General features: G+C 40.6%; 1 protein-coding gene across 6 annotated transcripts in view; it reads left to right on the top strand.

Moving 5' to 3' along the window:
* osbpl8 (oxysterol binding protein-like 8) overlaps nt 1–17,701 on the top strand; it is a 178,881-nt gene that overhangs the window by 73,690 nt on the left and 87,490 nt on the right. For all 6 annotated transcript variants that reach the window (XM_069904341.1, XM_069904339.1, XM_069904340.1 and 3 more), the window contains one exon: nt 10,486–10,522. In XM_069904341.1, the coding sequence (XP_069760442.1) occupies nt 10,486–10,522 (37 nt within the window). The remainder of the gene's footprint in view (nt 1–10,485; nt 10,523–17,701) is intronic.

Genomic DNA, 17,701 nt, shown 5'->3' with positions numbered 1-17,701 from the left:
CACTGCTGGAAAAATACATGCTCTTGACAATGACGAGTACCTCTTTAGAACTCCCAGCCAGCTGGAACGAGTCGGTCGTCCTTTTGATCAAGTGCAGGAACTGGTGTTCAGTGCCACCTGACAACAGAAGAGAAGAAGCTGGCTTTCATTTGTGTGAGGTTCCATTCTGCCCTTAGCCCTTGCGCCCTTCCAAGACTACATCAAGTCCAAGTGATCCAGATCTCCTTCTAACTTGTCCATCTCCTCGATTCCAGCATTTAGACCAATTTCTACATTGTACTGAGATGGAAGTTTAGATTAAATCCCACCCCTGCCCCCAAACAATTAAATGTATTTGTATCATTCAGCCCTTCGAGCCTGAATCACCATTCAGTTCGATCATGGCTGATCATATGACCTCAGTACCCTATTCCTGCTTTCCCTCCATATGTTTTGATCCCTCAGCCAATAGTGCCATATCCATCTCCTTTTTGAATCTATCTAATGAACTGGCCTCAATAATTTACTGTTCCAGGGAATTCCACAAGTTAACTCTGAGTTAAGAGGTTTTTCCTAATTTCAGTCCGAAATGGCTTTCCCCTTCTCCCTCTCCTTAGACTCCTGCCCTAAAATTGATCAACATTGCAGTTCTCCATGAGATCCTCTCTCATTCTTCTGAATTCCAATGAGTATAACCTTAGTCTATCCAGTCTTCCTTCATCCATCAGTACTGCCATCCCAGGAATCAGTCTAGTGAACCTTCAGTGTACCCCCTCAATACCCAGAATGTCCTTCCTCAGATTGGGAGACCAAAACTGTACACAGTACTCAAGGTGTGACTGCTCCAAGGCCCTGTATGACAGCAGTAACACCTCCATGCTTCTTCATTGTAAACCTGTTGTGATAAAGCCCTACATTCCATTTTCTTCTCCACCTGTGGTACCTGCATTCTGTCCTTCAATGGCTGATGCACCATCACCCCCAGGTCTTGGGCACCTCCCCTTTTCCTCATTCCTCACCATTCTGCCCTTTTAAAGTACACCTGGAACTGACAGGAAGCCAGTTATCTGGTATTATCAAATATGGAGAAATAGCAGGTCAAACAGTGTCCTTTATATAGCAGAGATAAAGGACCAATGTTTCAGGCTTGAGCACATCTTCAAGGCATGAGCAAAAAGTAGCAAAAAGGTGCATGAATAAAATGATGGGGGGAGGAGCAGGGACAAGAGCACAGGTGGGAGGTAATAGGGGAATAAGGGAGGGAGGACACTCCAGCAAGCAGGGGGAGGGGGTGGAGAGCTGGAGGAAAGAAGACAGAGTTTTTATTGCAGTTGTTCAACAAACTGGTTAGAGATCTGGGGAAATCCCTCTCCCCCCGTTTGTTGGTGTGCCCTCCCTCCCTTATCCACCTATTACCTCCTGCCTGTGGAGCTCTGCTCTTACCCCGCCCCTCCCCCCCCCCACCATTTTATTTAGGAGCCTGCCTACATTTTGCTTATACCTTGGTGACGGGCTCAAGCCCGAAAGATTGGTTCTGTATCTTTATCTTGCTCCATAAAGGACACTGTTTTGACCTGCTGAGTTTCTCCAGCGTCATGTTTTTACATCAATCATGGGGTCTGCAGACGCTCGTGCTTTTACTTCTATTTTTAATGGCTATTGTGACTTCCACTAAATACGTTTTGATTTTCAAGACATCTAGTTCTCTCAGATATGCCAACTTTATTCTTCAAAGCTTGATGAGGTTTTGTGCACCTCCATATTATTGGAACTTCTTCAAGGCCTGAGTTAAGGCCTTTGTGTTTTCTTATTCCAATCTGGTCCAGTGTAGCTTTATTTCTCACTTCTCTATTCTATTAGCAATATAGCCTTAAAAGATCTTTCAGTCTTCCTGTAGAACTCAATACTTTAGAACCAAGAGTCATACAACAAGGAATTAGCCTCGTCTCCACCAAATCTGATTGAACCTATATTGATCCCACTTTACTTTTCCCACTTCACTTTTTCCACATTCCCTTAAATTCTAATCCTCTCCCACCACCCTCCCCTCCCCACTAAGGTTCTGCCACACCTGGGCCAATTAACCTCCCAATGCAGGATATAGATGCCACAAGACTCGCACCCCCAGGTTCAGGAACAGCTGTTACCCCTCCACCATCAGACTCCTCAACAACAAAGGATTCTTACATTACACATTATTTATTATAGAATATTTATTTTCTGATGAGCGCAGTTTGTTTGCACTCCCTTTTTGTTTACATGTATCTCCTTTGTCTGAGATTCTTTTCTGGAGTACAGATTTTTTTTGCTCTACCGATCAGTAGAAATTCTGTCTGGCCCACAGACAAAAAATCTCAGGGTTGTATGTGATGTCAGGTATGTCCTTTAACAATAAATCTGAACTTTGAATCTGAAGGTCAGGATCGAATCTGAGTACTATGCCTTTGTGTGACTAATGCGTTTTGCTGTTCTTCCAAATCATTTGAAAAGATGCCCATTTTTTAGTGCCCCTCCAATATCTGGTTAGCAGTGACTGTCAAAATTCAATCATGTTAAATTTCCCTTTTGTTCCTTTAAATTTAGTTTCTTCTGCAGTCGACTTTTTACAAAGATTGTTGCAAGTTTAAGATCCTGTGCACTGTATTAGTTTAATGGAGGAATTATTTTTCACATTATATATGCACCTGTGATGCTGCCTCAGTGCAACAAATTACGTGACACGTTCATGACAATAAATTCTGATTCTGACCGATGATACAAAATAATTTATTGTCCTGGCTTAAAAATTCCCTACCTATAAAAACATGGATTTTAAAAGGCTGTATGCTCGATTTTTGTCTAATTTCAGTGTAGCTTTTGTGTGCTCACCAAATTAGATTCTCAGTGGTACTTACCACATGAATGCTGCGGTATTTTAGACTGCAGTTAAGGGAAGGGAGCAGTTTTATTCTTGTCACCTCGTGGTTTGCTAGTGACTCAGTCTGGATCTGGGGCTCCATTATGCAGCCCAGGTTTAATTTTAGAAGAAACATTCGTATTTAATTCATTATCTGTCTCATGCATTTGGCGCAGATTTACTGGCAGCTGCACTGAGGTTTTGATATGTGGAATGAACTTGATGTGATCCTGATTCTACAGCGGGTTATAGAAAACCGATCATGGTTATCGATGCATTTACTTTCTCACACTGTAGAAGCGCTTTTGTAGAAATGTAACTGTTTCACTTTGGTGCTTGTGGAGGAGATGATACCCAAAATGCAATTGAAGACCAACAGTTGTGGGGAGTGTTGTGCAAATTAAAATTCTATCTGCATTTGAATATTCTCCTTAATTATATAAAATGAGGTTCTACTTTCAAGAATTTTGCTTTCCTTCCAAACAACTAATTTTGTGCAGTTACTGAAATAAAGAAAACATTATCAAACTACCACGTTTCAGGTGCAAGTGATCATTAGTCATGGCCCAGAAAAGTCTCCCCTGGATGATGGATTTGAACCCCTCCTTGAGAGACTCATTTTGTACCCAGCTGCTTCCAGCTTTAGGGATTAATGAGGGTGGGTGAGCAATGATTACCTCTCGTCGGGGTTTCTGCAATTATCCCCTGCAGGTACAAACTCTGAATTTAAGTTCGGTCTTCCAATCCGCAGGGTAAAATGCACATGAAGAATTTTTATTTCTGTGTTCACTTCAGCTATCTGAAAGACTGCAGTTTTTGGGTCAGACCTTTCATAAGCTGCTGCTACAGATTTCCTGTGGCTTTTTTTTTCTTCTTCTCCTGCTTTGATCGTCAGCCACTGTTTGCAACTGTTTGAAAGGAGAGGCTGGGATCTGCACTGTATGGAAGAATAAACCAAAATGGTCAGCGAACAACTGAATCCTGCACAGCGCATCAAACTTAATAGGATAAGTTGAAGGGGCAAAGGGTAAATGTAAATGGAGATATTGAAGTAATTCAACAAGAATAATTGATGGAGGGGTGTGCTTTAATTGCATGGGTTTCAACAAGAAAATCTGTAGATGCTGGGATCGAGTGCAATGCACAAATGTTATGCAGAAACTCAGCAGGTCACGCAACATCCAGAGGACATTAAGGGTAATGAGACATCGGTCCAGTAGGTGACAATGTGTGGAGAATTCTGGTAAGCCAACAAATTTATCCCCTGTAAAGAAGTTCTATGGTATTTGTACAGGGTTGAAATGCAAAGAGAAAGATAATAAATGCTATTTTAATTCAGATACACGAGACTGATGACGCAGTAGCAGAACACACACTGCTGGAAGAACCCAGTGAGTCGAGCAGCATCTGTAGAGGGAAAGGGATAGTTGATGGTTTGCGTTGAGACCCTGCGTCGGGACAATTTTAATTCACTTTGAGTTCACATGTAAATTATCGTTTTGCAAAAGCAAAAATGTGGTTGGTGTTGAGAATCTGAAAAAAAAAATCTGAAAATGCATGAAATGTACAGCAGGCCAGGCAGCATCTGTGGAAATGTTTTTGCCTCAGTCAGTTGTATCAGCCAGCATGTCCCAACCGTGGCTTTATGCCTGATAAATGTCTCAATTCAGCTATGGCTCATGCAGTTGATTTTAAATCTCCTGTCTCTACATCTGTCTTGTCGAGCTTGGAATCTAGACATGCAGAAGATGCAATGAAAAGCTGTTGTATTGGAGCAGTATCTCTTGTTGATAGGGGCACCACATAAGATATATCAGCTTTAATGCACCTTTTTTTCTGGGGGGGAGGGGTTTAATCAGGGGAAAGGATCCATTTTCTGCAAACAAATTCTATCTAAGAATCAGAATTTATTCTCTTGAACTTTTCACAAAATTTGTTGTTGTTTTGTGGCAGTGTCACTGTCCAAATATTGCTATAATTTACATTTCAAAAGTAAATAAATAGTGCAGGAAAATAGAAGAAGGAGGTGGTGATTGTCCATTCAGAAATCTGATGGCGGAAGAGAAGAGCCTGTCCTTGTGCCACTGGGTGTTCACCTTTCTTTTAGACATACAGCACAGTAACAGGTCCTTTCAGTCCACGAACCCGTGCCGCCCAATTACACCCAATTGTACGTTTCAAACAGTGGGAAAGTGAGTCCTCAGGGGAAACCCAAGCAGACACGGGGAGAACATGCAAGCTCCTTACAGACAGCGTGAGGTTTGAACCCCAGTCCCAGTCGCTGGTGCTGTAACAGCATTGCGCTAACCACTACATTAACCGCCTCTTTGAGCTTCTTTACCTCCTTCCTGATGGTAGCAGGTGTGAAGAGGGCTTGGCCTGGGTGGTGAGCATATCTGAATCTTTGGATATGCCTCCACTCAGCAGCACTGGCTTTGAATTGTGAGTTGAAGTAGATTCTGCTCTTGTTATCACCAACTACTCCCAAATGTTGCAAAAAGCGATATCTGTTGGATTAAGAAAGATTTAAGAACTGTTTAAGATGCTTTGCAATTGAATCATGAGCAGGGATAAAATAGGTTATTCATACCTTGGAACTTGAAATTTGTTTCCTCACAGATGCAGTGTAAGGATTTGCCATTGCCTTTCATCAGCTCTGGAAGCTCCAAAGTGTTTCACAGCAGTTGAAATAGAATCAAATGCCACAGGATAGAAAAATTCACAAGCTACAGAAATATAATCAGATTTTGCTATTTTTGTTGACAGATAAGTGGTTGAGAGATGATAATAGATCTCCCTTTTATGCAAAACAAACTTGCTGTATATCTGACTTTACTGTTCATTTTAGGAGGATCTTTTGTACACTCAAATCTGATTGCACAGGGGGGATTTGAGAAATAGAATGCACGATTGTGGGATGTTGTCTCAGGGCTGTGTGTGCATTCTTTGTTCATCGTGTTAAGTCCCAGTTTGATCACTGAATTGGTTGTACGATTCTGCTCATCATCTGAAAGTTTATGCATGCTAAAAGACCTGGAAGCTTGTGTAATATCTTGTCTGTTTATAAATTTGATATTGAGGATGGAATTTCTTGTCCAAGGTCGTAAACAGGAAGTTTCCCCCAAAGTTATCCGCCTCTGTTTGCCCCATTTGGCTGTTTATTTACAAAGAAATTTCCTGCCAAAAGATTAACGTGCAACAATTGTTGGAATTTTAAATTTAAATTTAGACATACAGCACGGTTACAGGCCATTTCAGCCCCATGAGTCCGTGCCGCCCAATTTACGTCCAATTGTTCTACACCCCTGGTACATTTCAAATAAGATTGCTTCAAAGAAGAGTGCTGAACTGAAGTATGAAAATTAATGATCAAGTTATCTAGGTACTCACGCATATTTGACACGGTATGATAAAGAACATCCAACCGTGAAAGCTCTTGAATTTTTAAGATGATGTGTATTGAATATAAAAATATATTTGAAGACTTAGAAAATACAAGGAAGACTTCTTAGAATAAATCGGAAAGATAATTAAGTCTCACTAAAGTACCACAAAAAAAGTGATAACTTCTATAATTATTACTTGACTATTTATCTGTTCAAATCTTTATCTCAGCCACTAAAGAGAGTGCAAATGTATTTTTGGAGCGGGGTCAACTGCTGGCACAAAGAGAACAGGAAATGTTAGCCATGATACAGTCGCACAGGTGGCACACTTGCATCCACATTACAGCAGCCTTAAAACTTTTTAGTGAACTGTTGGCACATGCCAAGGTGTGTAAGTGCACAGAAAGTGCCATTCTCCCCCACCACCCCACCCCTTATTCTTGAGTCTAATGAGAGAGTTCCAGGCAATTTGCTGTCAGAGCAAAATTGCTCCCAATATTCCTTAGCTAGCGATCCTCTGAGGTCATGAGCTCCTCGTTTCTCCTCCAGCATCCTGAGTAGAGGAAGATGTTTGTGTGTGAATTTTTATGACATGGGTCGGCCATTGCAACCAGCTGCTGAACACTCTTGACCAAATGAAGTCTTGGTCCAGATCTGATGTTTAGTTGGATGCAAATTCATTTCAGTAATTTTGTTTGGTTATTTCCAAATCTCCCTCTCAGTGCATTAGATGGACATTTATGTTCATTTTCCCTATCTCCCGAAGGATTTGGCTCCCAGGACAAATGTCTTAGAGGAACAGAGTTAGCAGTGTTTGAAAGAGCAGCTTTTAAGTAGCGCTAATGCATATTGATTGGTCAGAGAAAATTTCCACAAAATCTTTTGTACTTCGAATGACATTGGGTGAATGAGGAAAGACTTGCACTTTGTTTCGTTTGTAGTCAGATTTGCATCTTCCATAGTTGTTAAATAATGCAAAACTGAGATGAGCACTTAATCAATTACAGCTGCTCTTTGTGTCTGTGCCACGTTCAATTCGGATTCAGAAAGACCAACTCCTGGTATCGATACCAATTCCAGCTCTCCTCTTTGTCTTCCTGACACCTGATCAGAAACTGATTTTCATCATAAAATTTTAAGTATTTACACCAGGAGAGGATGGACTCCCAATAGAATTCTACAAAACATTTAAAGACCTAATAATACCGCCCCTCCTGGATGTAATCAACCAGATTGATGAGACACAAAACTTACCAGATTCATGTAAAACAGCAATAATTACAGTGATACTAAAACAAGGGAAAGATCCACTCTCACCAGCGTCATATAGACCAATATCTCTGCTAAACACAGATTATAAGATAATAGCTAAACTATTAGCGAACAGATTAGCAGAACAGGTACCGAAAATGGTAAATTTAGACCAAACTGGATTTATCAAAAAAAGACGCACAACAGACAATATTTGTAAATTTATTAACTTAATTCATGCAGTAGAAGGAAATAAAGCACCGGCAGTAGCAGTTGCTTTAGACGCAGAGAAGGCCTTCGACAGAGTAGAATGGAATTACTTGTTCAAAGTATTGCAAAAATTCAGTTTACCGGAGAAGTATATTAATTGGATTAAAGCATTATATAAGGGACCGTTAGCGAAAGTGACAGTAAATGGACATGTATCAAAGCAATTTAACTTAAGCAGGTCAACGCGGCAGGGATGCCCACTATCACCATTATTGTTTGCGCTAGCTATAGAACCACTAGCAGAATCGATAAGAAGAGATAATAATATAAAAGGAATAAAAATAAAAGACAGGGAATATAAAATCAGTCTGTTTGCGGATGATGTGATAGTGTACTTAACAGAACCAGAACTATCAATAAAAGAACTATATAAGAAATTGAAGGAATATGGAGAAGTGTCGGGATACAAGATAAACGTAAATAAAAGTGAAGCAATGCCTATGAATAACGCGGATTTCTCAAAATTTAAGGAGGAATCCCCATACAGATGGCAAACGCAGGCAATAAGATACCTAGGTGTGCAAATAAACAAAAATCTAGGCCAATTATATAAACTCAATTACAATCCACTAATGAAAAAATTACAGGACGATTTAGAGCATTGGAAAGAGCTACCACTAACACTGATAGGAAGGATAAACTGTATTAAAATGAACATTTTTCCAAGGATACTATACTTATTTCAGGCATTGCCAATACAACTGACAGAAAAATTCTTCAAAGAGTTAAAGAAAATAATAAGGAGATTTTTATGGAGAGGGGGGAAACCGAGGATAGCACTAGATAAATTAACAGAATGGTATAAACAAGGAGGCTTACAATTGCCAAACTTCAAAAATTATTATAGAGCCGCACAATTAAGGTACCTATCAGATTTTTATCAAACAAGGGAAAAACCAGACTGGACGAGACTAGAATTAGATAAAATAGGGGAAAAGATACCTGAACACATATTATATAAATGGGACGAAAAATTGGTACAACATAGAACTTCTCCAGTATTACACCATCTCCTCAATATATGGAAGAAGATTCATGTAGAAAGAAATAAAATAAATTACCAAATACCAAAACTAATATTGACGCAAAATAAGCTACTCCCTTTTACAATAGACAACCTTGCCTTTAGAAAATGGGAAAAAAAAGGGATTAAAAGAATAGAAAATTGTTTTTCAGGAAGTAGATTCTTATCCTTTGAACAAATGAGAGATAAGTACAATATAACTGGAGATACAGCGCTGGCATATTACCAACTGAGATCCTACTTGAAAGATAAATTAGGAAGCAACTTGAGTTTACCAGAGGGAAGTAACCTTGAATATGTGATTACAGATACAATGTTAATCAAAAGATTTATAAAAAATATGTATATTAAACTGCAAGAAAAGGAGAATGAGGAAACAAATGGTAAAACTAAACAAAAATGGGAACAAGATTTAAATATAAAGATAAAAAAGGAAACATGGGAGAAGTTATGCTCTGGAACGATGAGAAATACAATAAATACGAGGCTGCGTATGATACAATATAATTGGTTACACAGACTATACATTACACCGCAAAAGTTAAATAAATGGGACCCAACAGTATCTGATAGATGTTTTCGATGTAAAAAAGAAAGGGGAACAACAATTCATGCAATCTGGACATGTGAGAGAGTAGAAAAATTTTGGGATGATCTCAATCAGATATTAAATAAAATAACAGAAAACAATATACCAAAGAATCCAGAGATCTTTCTCCTAAGTAACATAAAAAATAAAGAATTTGGAATTGACTTGGAAGATGCACAAAAAAGATTTGTCAAGATAGCCCTAGCCGTAGCAAAAAAATGTATTATGTCAACCTGGAAATTGGAAGATAATTTGAAAATACAACAATGGTATATAGAAATGAATAAATGTATTCCATTAGAAAAAATAACATATAGTTTAAGAAATAATATTGAAACATTCGAACAAGTATGGGAGCCTTACATTAAATACAATAGCGAAAACCTACCGGGAACAAACATTACCTAAGTTGATGGAAGGAGAAGAAAAGAAAAGAATGGACTCAGTAGAATTTCTGGTGTATTTTTGTTGAATGACAACATTGTCTAACTGAATTAATGCAACCTAGATTGTATACCTAAAATGGATGAGAGGGGGGGGGGGTGGGGGGGTGGCTTGGGAGGGGGGAGGGAGAAAAAGTCACTGTAAATGTGTGGAAAAGAAAAAGTGTATATCATGGCTATTGTGATTTATGGTGTGAAAAATAAAAAAATTTAAAAAAAAATAAAATAAAATTTTAAGTATTTGACTTAATAAATCAGAACTTTTTAATTTTATTTAATTTTTTTTGAAAAATTTAGACATACAGCACGGTAACAGGCCTTTCTGGCCCACGAGCCCGTGCCTCCCATATACCCTAATTGACTACAACCCCTGAAAGTTCTGAAGGGTGAGAGGGAACTGAAGCACCTGGAGGAAACCCACGCAGACACAGGGAGAACATACAAGCTCCTTAGAGTCAACGCCAGATTTGAACCTGGGTCACTGGTGCTATAACAGTGTTTCACTGACCGTGCCTCCTCTACAAAATAGCAAACTAAATTGCCTTAAGTGTGTTATGCGTTCCATATTTTGCATGACTGTTCTAACTCATTTTACTTTGTTGTCTCCCCCCTTCCATGTTTCCAACTTACCTTCTGGTGGACCACAGCATCACGGTGAAATCAGAGACTTACAAGGATTATCAAGTAAGGGTCTTTCATTCAGTAAAACTTCTGCTGAGTTTTTTTTTGAGGTGCAGGTTTCTAAGAGATTTATTTTTTATAACTAATAAAAGGCGGTGAAATATGAACAATATCTCTTGAATTTTTTACTGAAATATATTGAAAAATTACACGATGCAATGCTTCAAGTTCAAATGTTAATATATTTGTCACATTATTGCCCAGTACAGTGAGAAAGGTTCTTCTCTGAACAGTCTAATAGGTTATCGCTAACATTCAAACAGCCGTGTAAAGAGCACAATTTGCAGAGTGTAATATCTCTGGTTTCTGTTAAAACCACCACCCACCCCCCCCCCCAACCATCTCAGCTTCCCTCCCAGTCCCCTTTCCTCTAGTTCAGTGTTTCTCTCTCTTCCCTTTTCTCCCTGTCTCCTTTCACAGAGCTAAAATCAATTCTCACCTTTCCTCTTATCATATCCCATTAACACCTTTTGTTTGTTCGTCTGGACTCCTCCCCCTCTCAATCTTCCACCCTTCTCTCCCAGTCTTTATTGAGACGCCTGCCTGCTTTTTGCTTGCACCTTGAAGAAGAGCTCAGGCCGGAAACATCAGTAATATATTTTTACCTCCAACGGAGACTGTTTTCAATGGAAAGGAAGATCCATCAGCGCGAAACAAGGGCAGCAGGAGAGCTCCTTGGTGGGGGTAGATGGCTGTGGGGAAGAAATGGTCTTTGAGCCTGTTGGTGCACGTGTTCACCTTTTCCCCATGAGAAGAAAGAGAAGAATATGCATGTCTGAGGTGTGATGGGTCTATCTATATTTTGGCTGCCTTCCCCATGCAGCAGGAGACGTAGATCGAGCCCACGGAGCAGTGGAAAAATTCCATTATGTTCTGAGATGCATTCACTGCTTTCTGCCTCTTCTGACCATGAGCAGAGCAGCTCCCGCTCCATGCTGGGATGGACCCAGCGAGTTTGCTCTCGATTAAGTATTTGTAGAGCCATTTGCGAATTTGAAGATGGAGTTGGAATGGTACTTCACTGTGCAGTCGTGGTTACAGAAGGAATATAAGTAGGGGGACTGAACACATCCTTGAGGAGTGCCAGTGTGATTGTAATGGAGTTGTGGTTACCCATCTTTTGCTGAACCTTAAAAAAAAGTGTTGATCATGTTTTAATAAAGGACAGAAATGTGTAAATCTGTATTTGCAATGTCCTTTGGAATATTTTTAGGGTTCTAATGGAGTTTAGCTAGCTAATACCTCTGGGCATTCCTACCTCAGACAGATAACCGTGGCTTAAATTTTTAATATCTTTATATTTCTTCAACTCAATAATACAAGATTGTGATTTTACGGTTGCACGTCACAGATGAAATTCTTGGAAACAGTTGATAACAGTGAAACATGAATATCTGCAAACACTTCTTGTAGTAAAAACACATAAATACTGGAGGTATTTTATACTTTTACTACACTATCAGCGTCTCACAGCATCCATAGGAGGTAAAGATATATTACTGACATTTCGGGCCTGAGCCCTCTCTCTCTCGAGGAACATCGGCAATCATCTTTACCTCCCATAGATGCTACAAGACCTTCAGCAATTGAAGGTGGCTTCCTCTTCACTGCTTGTCCTTCCGTAAAACAGAATGTTTCAACATACTGTTGGCTTTATGTTTAGCATTTTTAAATTCTGTGAAGGCCATTGTTAAATAGCCTTCCCCTTCAAGGTACACGTGTGGATCTCTGAATTTGTTTAACACATGAGAAAACATGCTTTACATTTTTGTTAGATGCTGGCAGGCTTGTAATTATTCTGTCTTTATCACAAACATTGATGCTTGCAATATCTATCCTGCCTTCTCAATCCCTGCTCTTAACCAGATAAGCCTGTGAAAAATTATTTTTAATGTCCTTTAAATCAGCCATGCTTGCTGAGGTACAAGGCGGAAAGGAATGGTTCGGGTTGTAATGATTGTGTTTCTGTTTATGTAGCCCAGAATCTGGCAAAGGAGGTCCAGAAGATCTTGTTATCAAGGACGAAACCATTTGGGAAAGAGCTATGCTCAAGTCTGTGGCCTTGAGTTTGAGCATTTTGCAATAATAATCAAGTTCAAATTTATTGTCATCTGATTGTACAAGTACAACCCGACAAAACAGCGTTCTCCTGTCCTTGGTGCAAAACACACAGACACACAACCAGACAGAACACACACACACACACACACACACACACACACACACACACACACACACACACAAACAATTCATTTGCAGGACAAATATTTGTATATACAAATAAATATATTAAAAAAAAATATACAGCAAGGTAACAGGCTCTTTCAGCCCATCAGCCAGTGCCACCCATTGACACCTGGTACATTTTGAAGGGTGGGAGGAAACCATGCGCTCAGAGGAACCCCACGCGGACACGAGGAGGATGTACAAACTTCTTACAGATGGCACAGGATCCGAACTAAGGTCATTAGTGCTGTAACAGTGTCGCGCTAACCATGCAGCCCGAAATAAATATTGTTTCGTGAATTTGAGAGTCTTGGTTGGTGTGAGCAGTTCCTTTGGTTATTAAGCATGCAGCATTTCAACGGCCTGTGGGAAGAAGCTGTTCCTCAGCCTGGTGGGGCTGGCTCTGATCCTCCTCCATCTCTTCCCCAACGGGAGCAGCTGAAAGATGCCCTGTGCGGGGTAGAGAGGGTCCTCAACGATTTTGCACACCCTCTTCAGACAATGATCCTGGCAGATCACATCGAAGGGAGGGGGTGGGTTAGGGAGACTTCAGTGAGCCTCTCTGACACTCTTTTGGTCCCATGGATTAACATCCAATCCATTTCTCTGCAGCAACTGTATTAGATCTATTCTCGCGTGAATTTCCCTTTCCTCTAGTGAGCTGAGTACATTAGTCCAGAAATGTTGTGGGTTGTCTGGGAAATAAGAATCTTACAGAAATGACTTGAAGGAAATGAAATCAGAAAATGTCGGAAATGTTAACCATGCGGAGAGAGACTCTGGGAAGATTATTCCTCCTGGGTTGGTGTAGAGTAGAGTGATGTTGGGGAACAGAGATGTCTACTAATACTGAAGGATACATTTTAAATTTAAATTTTTAACTTAAGACATACAGTACGATAACAGGGCCTTTCAGCCCATGAGCCTGTGCTGTCCAACTACATCCAATTCACCTACAAATCCCCCCCCCCCCCCCCCCGGTACGTTTTGGAGGGTGGGAGGAAATCGTAGACCCCTGGAGGAAACCCACGCAGACACAGGGAGAACATACAAACTCCTCATAGACAGTGCCGGCTTCCAAGCTGGGTGGCTGGAGCTGCCACAACATTGTGCTAACCACTACGGTAATCGTGCCACAGTTATAATGGTTAGAGATGCCAGTGTGTCAGTGGTCACGAATGCCAGAGAATTTTACTTAGAGAGTGCTGCTTGGGGAAGACAAAGCAATCAGGGGACAAAGAGAACTAATAAATGGGATTAAATTTTCCTGTGGTGAAGGCCCAATGTGCTTGAACAAAGATTTTAAAAGGTGGGTAGGATAAAAATAGAGGAGTTGCTTGAACCTGGTGTCAGTGCCAGAATTATGATGGGAGAGAACAAGATATGACTCGGTATCAGTACCATACTGCTGCACAGGTTTAAGCAGGGAAAATAGTGTCAGATAGCCAAGCAGTTGGCTTAAGTTAGAGAAAAGGTAACAACATCTGTTAATTTGGTTCAAAGCCAGGAACTTCCATCCACACCGTGAGAGGGTACTATCAATTTTTAAAATAGTTCAGATATTTAATGAATACTTTACTAAGAGAAGATACTAAAAAGGTGACTGGTACTGAAGAGCAAAGTGAATGTAATTATTAGAGGAAATGCTTAAATCAAGTAGTTAAGTGAAGGGAAGAGAAATCATGAGACCCTATAGTACTTTAACAGGGTGCAATGCAAAGAATTCCCAGAAAAGGAAGAGGGGCATGGAATTTGTGGAAAGAATATCCTGCTGGATTTAAAACTGGTAAGTGATAGTAAACGGAAATAGATTTAAAAACAGCTTTCATGACGTGAGGAGTAATAGAATGGCCGACATATGGAGCCGTAGCCCTTTACCGTTAAGCGTCTGAAGTCTCCTGTGTGACTTCATTCTTGTTCACTGGGCATATCAATCATTTGAATAAGAGCTAAAGGGGATTAACAGTAACATTGACAAATGAAAACAAAATAGGAACTACAGCTGAACCATTTTAAAATGGCACCGTTGGTATTACAGTTAAGCACGACACTATTACAACGCCAGTGAATTGGGTTCGGATCCAGCACTGTCTGTGAGGAGTTTGTGCATTCTCCCTGTGTCTGTGTGAATTTCCTCCGGGTGCTCCAATTTCCTCCCACGTTGCAAAAATGTACAGGGTCAGTAGGTTAATTGGGTGGCAGATTAAAGGAATCTGAAGATTTATTGAAGGGGTAAAAAAGCTATGTTTAAAAAGTGGCAGATGGATTTGTGTCAGTGGATAAGCTTTTTGTTTTGAAGACTTCATTCTGGAATTATGGTTGATACCGTGTAATAGTCAACTGCCACCCCCCCTCCTCCACGTTTTTTGGCCCAAAAATCACATTTTCTTCTGACAAATGTAAAAGTTGACCCCTTTTTTTGGCCTCCCTGACCGCAGACCCTCGCCCTGGCCACCTGTGTGCAGCTCAATAGCTTGTCTTAATGAAGAATTTGGGCCTGAAATACTGACCGTTCTTTTTCTGCTTGACCTGCTGAGTTCCTCCAGCAGGTTGAATTTGCTTTTAAACTGCTTACATTAAGATGTAGAAAGACGATTGAAAAGGAGAGTGATACGAATTGCAAGCCCCTTGACTTTGTACCGTCTCTCATTGTGGATATAAAGCATAGAAGCACACCCTTTGGCTCAACAGCTCCATTTCTGTGTTCATGCTCTATCCATCTTTCCAAATATTTTATAATTCTCCAGTCCTTTCAGTCTTCAAATGCATGTCCATCTTCCCCTTGGTGAGTTCCACAGTCTCACTATTCTCTGGGTAGAGGAAGGTCTTCTGAATTTCTGGTATTCATTGAGATCATGGCGAATTTTGTCATTTGATTTATTTTCTTGAACAATCTCTAAATCTCTCAATTTCTTGTCATGGGGGGTAGAGTCTCCCTCCTTCCCTCCCATCGGCGTTATCTGCCGGGATTGTTGGCTGAAGAGGGTGTGCAAAATCATTGAGGACCCCTTCCACCCCGCACTCAGCATCTTTCAGCTGCTCCCATCGGGGAAGAGCTAAGGGAGGATCAGAGCCAGGACCACCAGGCTGAGGAACGGCTTCTTCCCACAGGCCATGAGAATGCTGAACAATTGTCTGTCTGTATGTGTGTTCTGTCTGGTTGTGCGTCTGCATGTTTTGCACCGAGGACCGGAGAACACTGTTTCGTCGAGTTATACTTGCACAATTAGATGACAATAAACTTGACTTCTTTTGTGACCAAATATATGTCCTCTGAGTATTGCCACATTCTGGGGCAGAGGACTGCACAAATTCACAACTTTATGGTCCTTATGTGGGGAAGTGGAATTCATGTCAGTGGACATAATGGTTAGCCTGTTTCTGTGCTGTACAACTCGATGACCAATGAAAAATGTTCTCTTTATCTGGATTGTATTTCGCCAACCATTTATTCTGCAGTTATTTCCCCCAAATGCTGGATTCTCAAGCCAGGGGAAGTAGCCTCCTAACATCTACTTTGTTTAGTAACCCAAGAATGTTGTCTGCATCATTAATATCATCTCTCATTCCTTCAAACTCTATTAATTATAAGGCCAGTTACTCGATCCCTCCTTAAGGCACAGTCCTTTCGTCCCAGGAATCAAACTAATAATTTTTTTGTGTGGCTCATTCAGTACAAGCCTCGCCTTCCTTGGGTAGAGGCAAAACTGAGTGCTATTTTTCCAATTTTGTTTTTCATTGGAATCTTATGAAGTTGTGGGAAGACTCCCTTGCAATTCCTATTCTAAACCTCCAGCAATAAAGTCCATAAGACAGGAGCAGGAACAGGCTATTCGGCCCATCAAATCTGCCCTGCCATTTAATTATGAGTTGATCTACTTTGACACTCAGCCCCCCTATGGCCTTCTCCCCATAAGGATACTATTTATTGGCTATACTGAATGCCTCTGTACCTGCATGTTCACCTTCTGTGACTTGTGTCAAAGGTCATGGTTGACCCTTTGTATATTTGTGAGCCTGAACTTGCTCCCATCAGTGAGTTGCCCAAGCCTGCTGCTGTCCTACAGGAGAGATACCATAGAAGCATAGAACACTACAGCACAAAAAACAGGCCATTCGGCCATTCTAATTTGTGCCAAAACATCATTCTGCTAGTCCCACTAACCAACATCCAACCAATGATCTTTCCTTTGGCAGAGATTCTGCAGTTGAACAGCAGACTGCAGGCACTGGAATCTGGAGCTAAACACAACCTGCTGGAGGAACTCAGTAGGTTGAGCAGCATCAGTGGGAGAAAAAGAACGGTCGACATTTCGGACCAGAGCCCTTCCAAATCTTGGTCAAGGGTTCTGGCCCAAAACGTTGACTATTCTTTTTCTCCCACTGATGCTGCTCAGACCTGCTACATCTTCCAGACAGACTTTCTGATGTAATTTTGCTTCAAGAAACCATCCCTCCACTTAATGGGTGGAGGTTTATGTTGCAACAGGATCTTGTGTAACATGATACTCTCAGGTTATGCCCATGAAGCAGCTGACATGTCAGTCCCAGAGTTAGCATGCTCTCAAACGTGTTTTTTTAATTCAAAAGCATTCAAAATAATCCAAAAATTATTGAATAATTTTCTTAAGAAAAATTATTTAAAATTCAATATCTAACTACAGTAAAAATTCCAAAAATCCGAAATCTGGACCACCCGATGAAAACTCTCGGCTTTTGCATGTGTGCATGTGTTATGTGCATTCATTGTGCGTGCGTGCGTGTGTGCACACGCGCGCGCATTGCATAAGTTTCACGGGCGTCTTGCCTGAGAATCCAGAAAATTCCAGACTGACCCATTCCCCAAGCTGTCTGGATTTTAGGACTTTTACCGGATTGATTTCTTAAAAATGTTCACTTATATTTTGTCCAACTATATCTATTTCTCTGTCTCCCCTTTCAAAATCTGTAGCCTGC

Source organism: Narcine bancroftii, chromosome 11, assembly GCF_036971445.1.
Source record: "Narcine bancroftii isolate sNarBan1 chromosome 11, sNarBan1.hap1, whole genome shotgun sequence".
In the NCBI taxonomy this organism is placed as follows: domain Eukaryota; kingdom Metazoa; phylum Chordata; class Chondrichthyes; order Torpediniformes; family Narcinidae; genus Narcine; species Narcine bancroftii.
The sequence above is the reverse complement of the archived record's forward strand: the minus strand, read 5'-3'. Positions and strand labels throughout refer to the sequence as shown.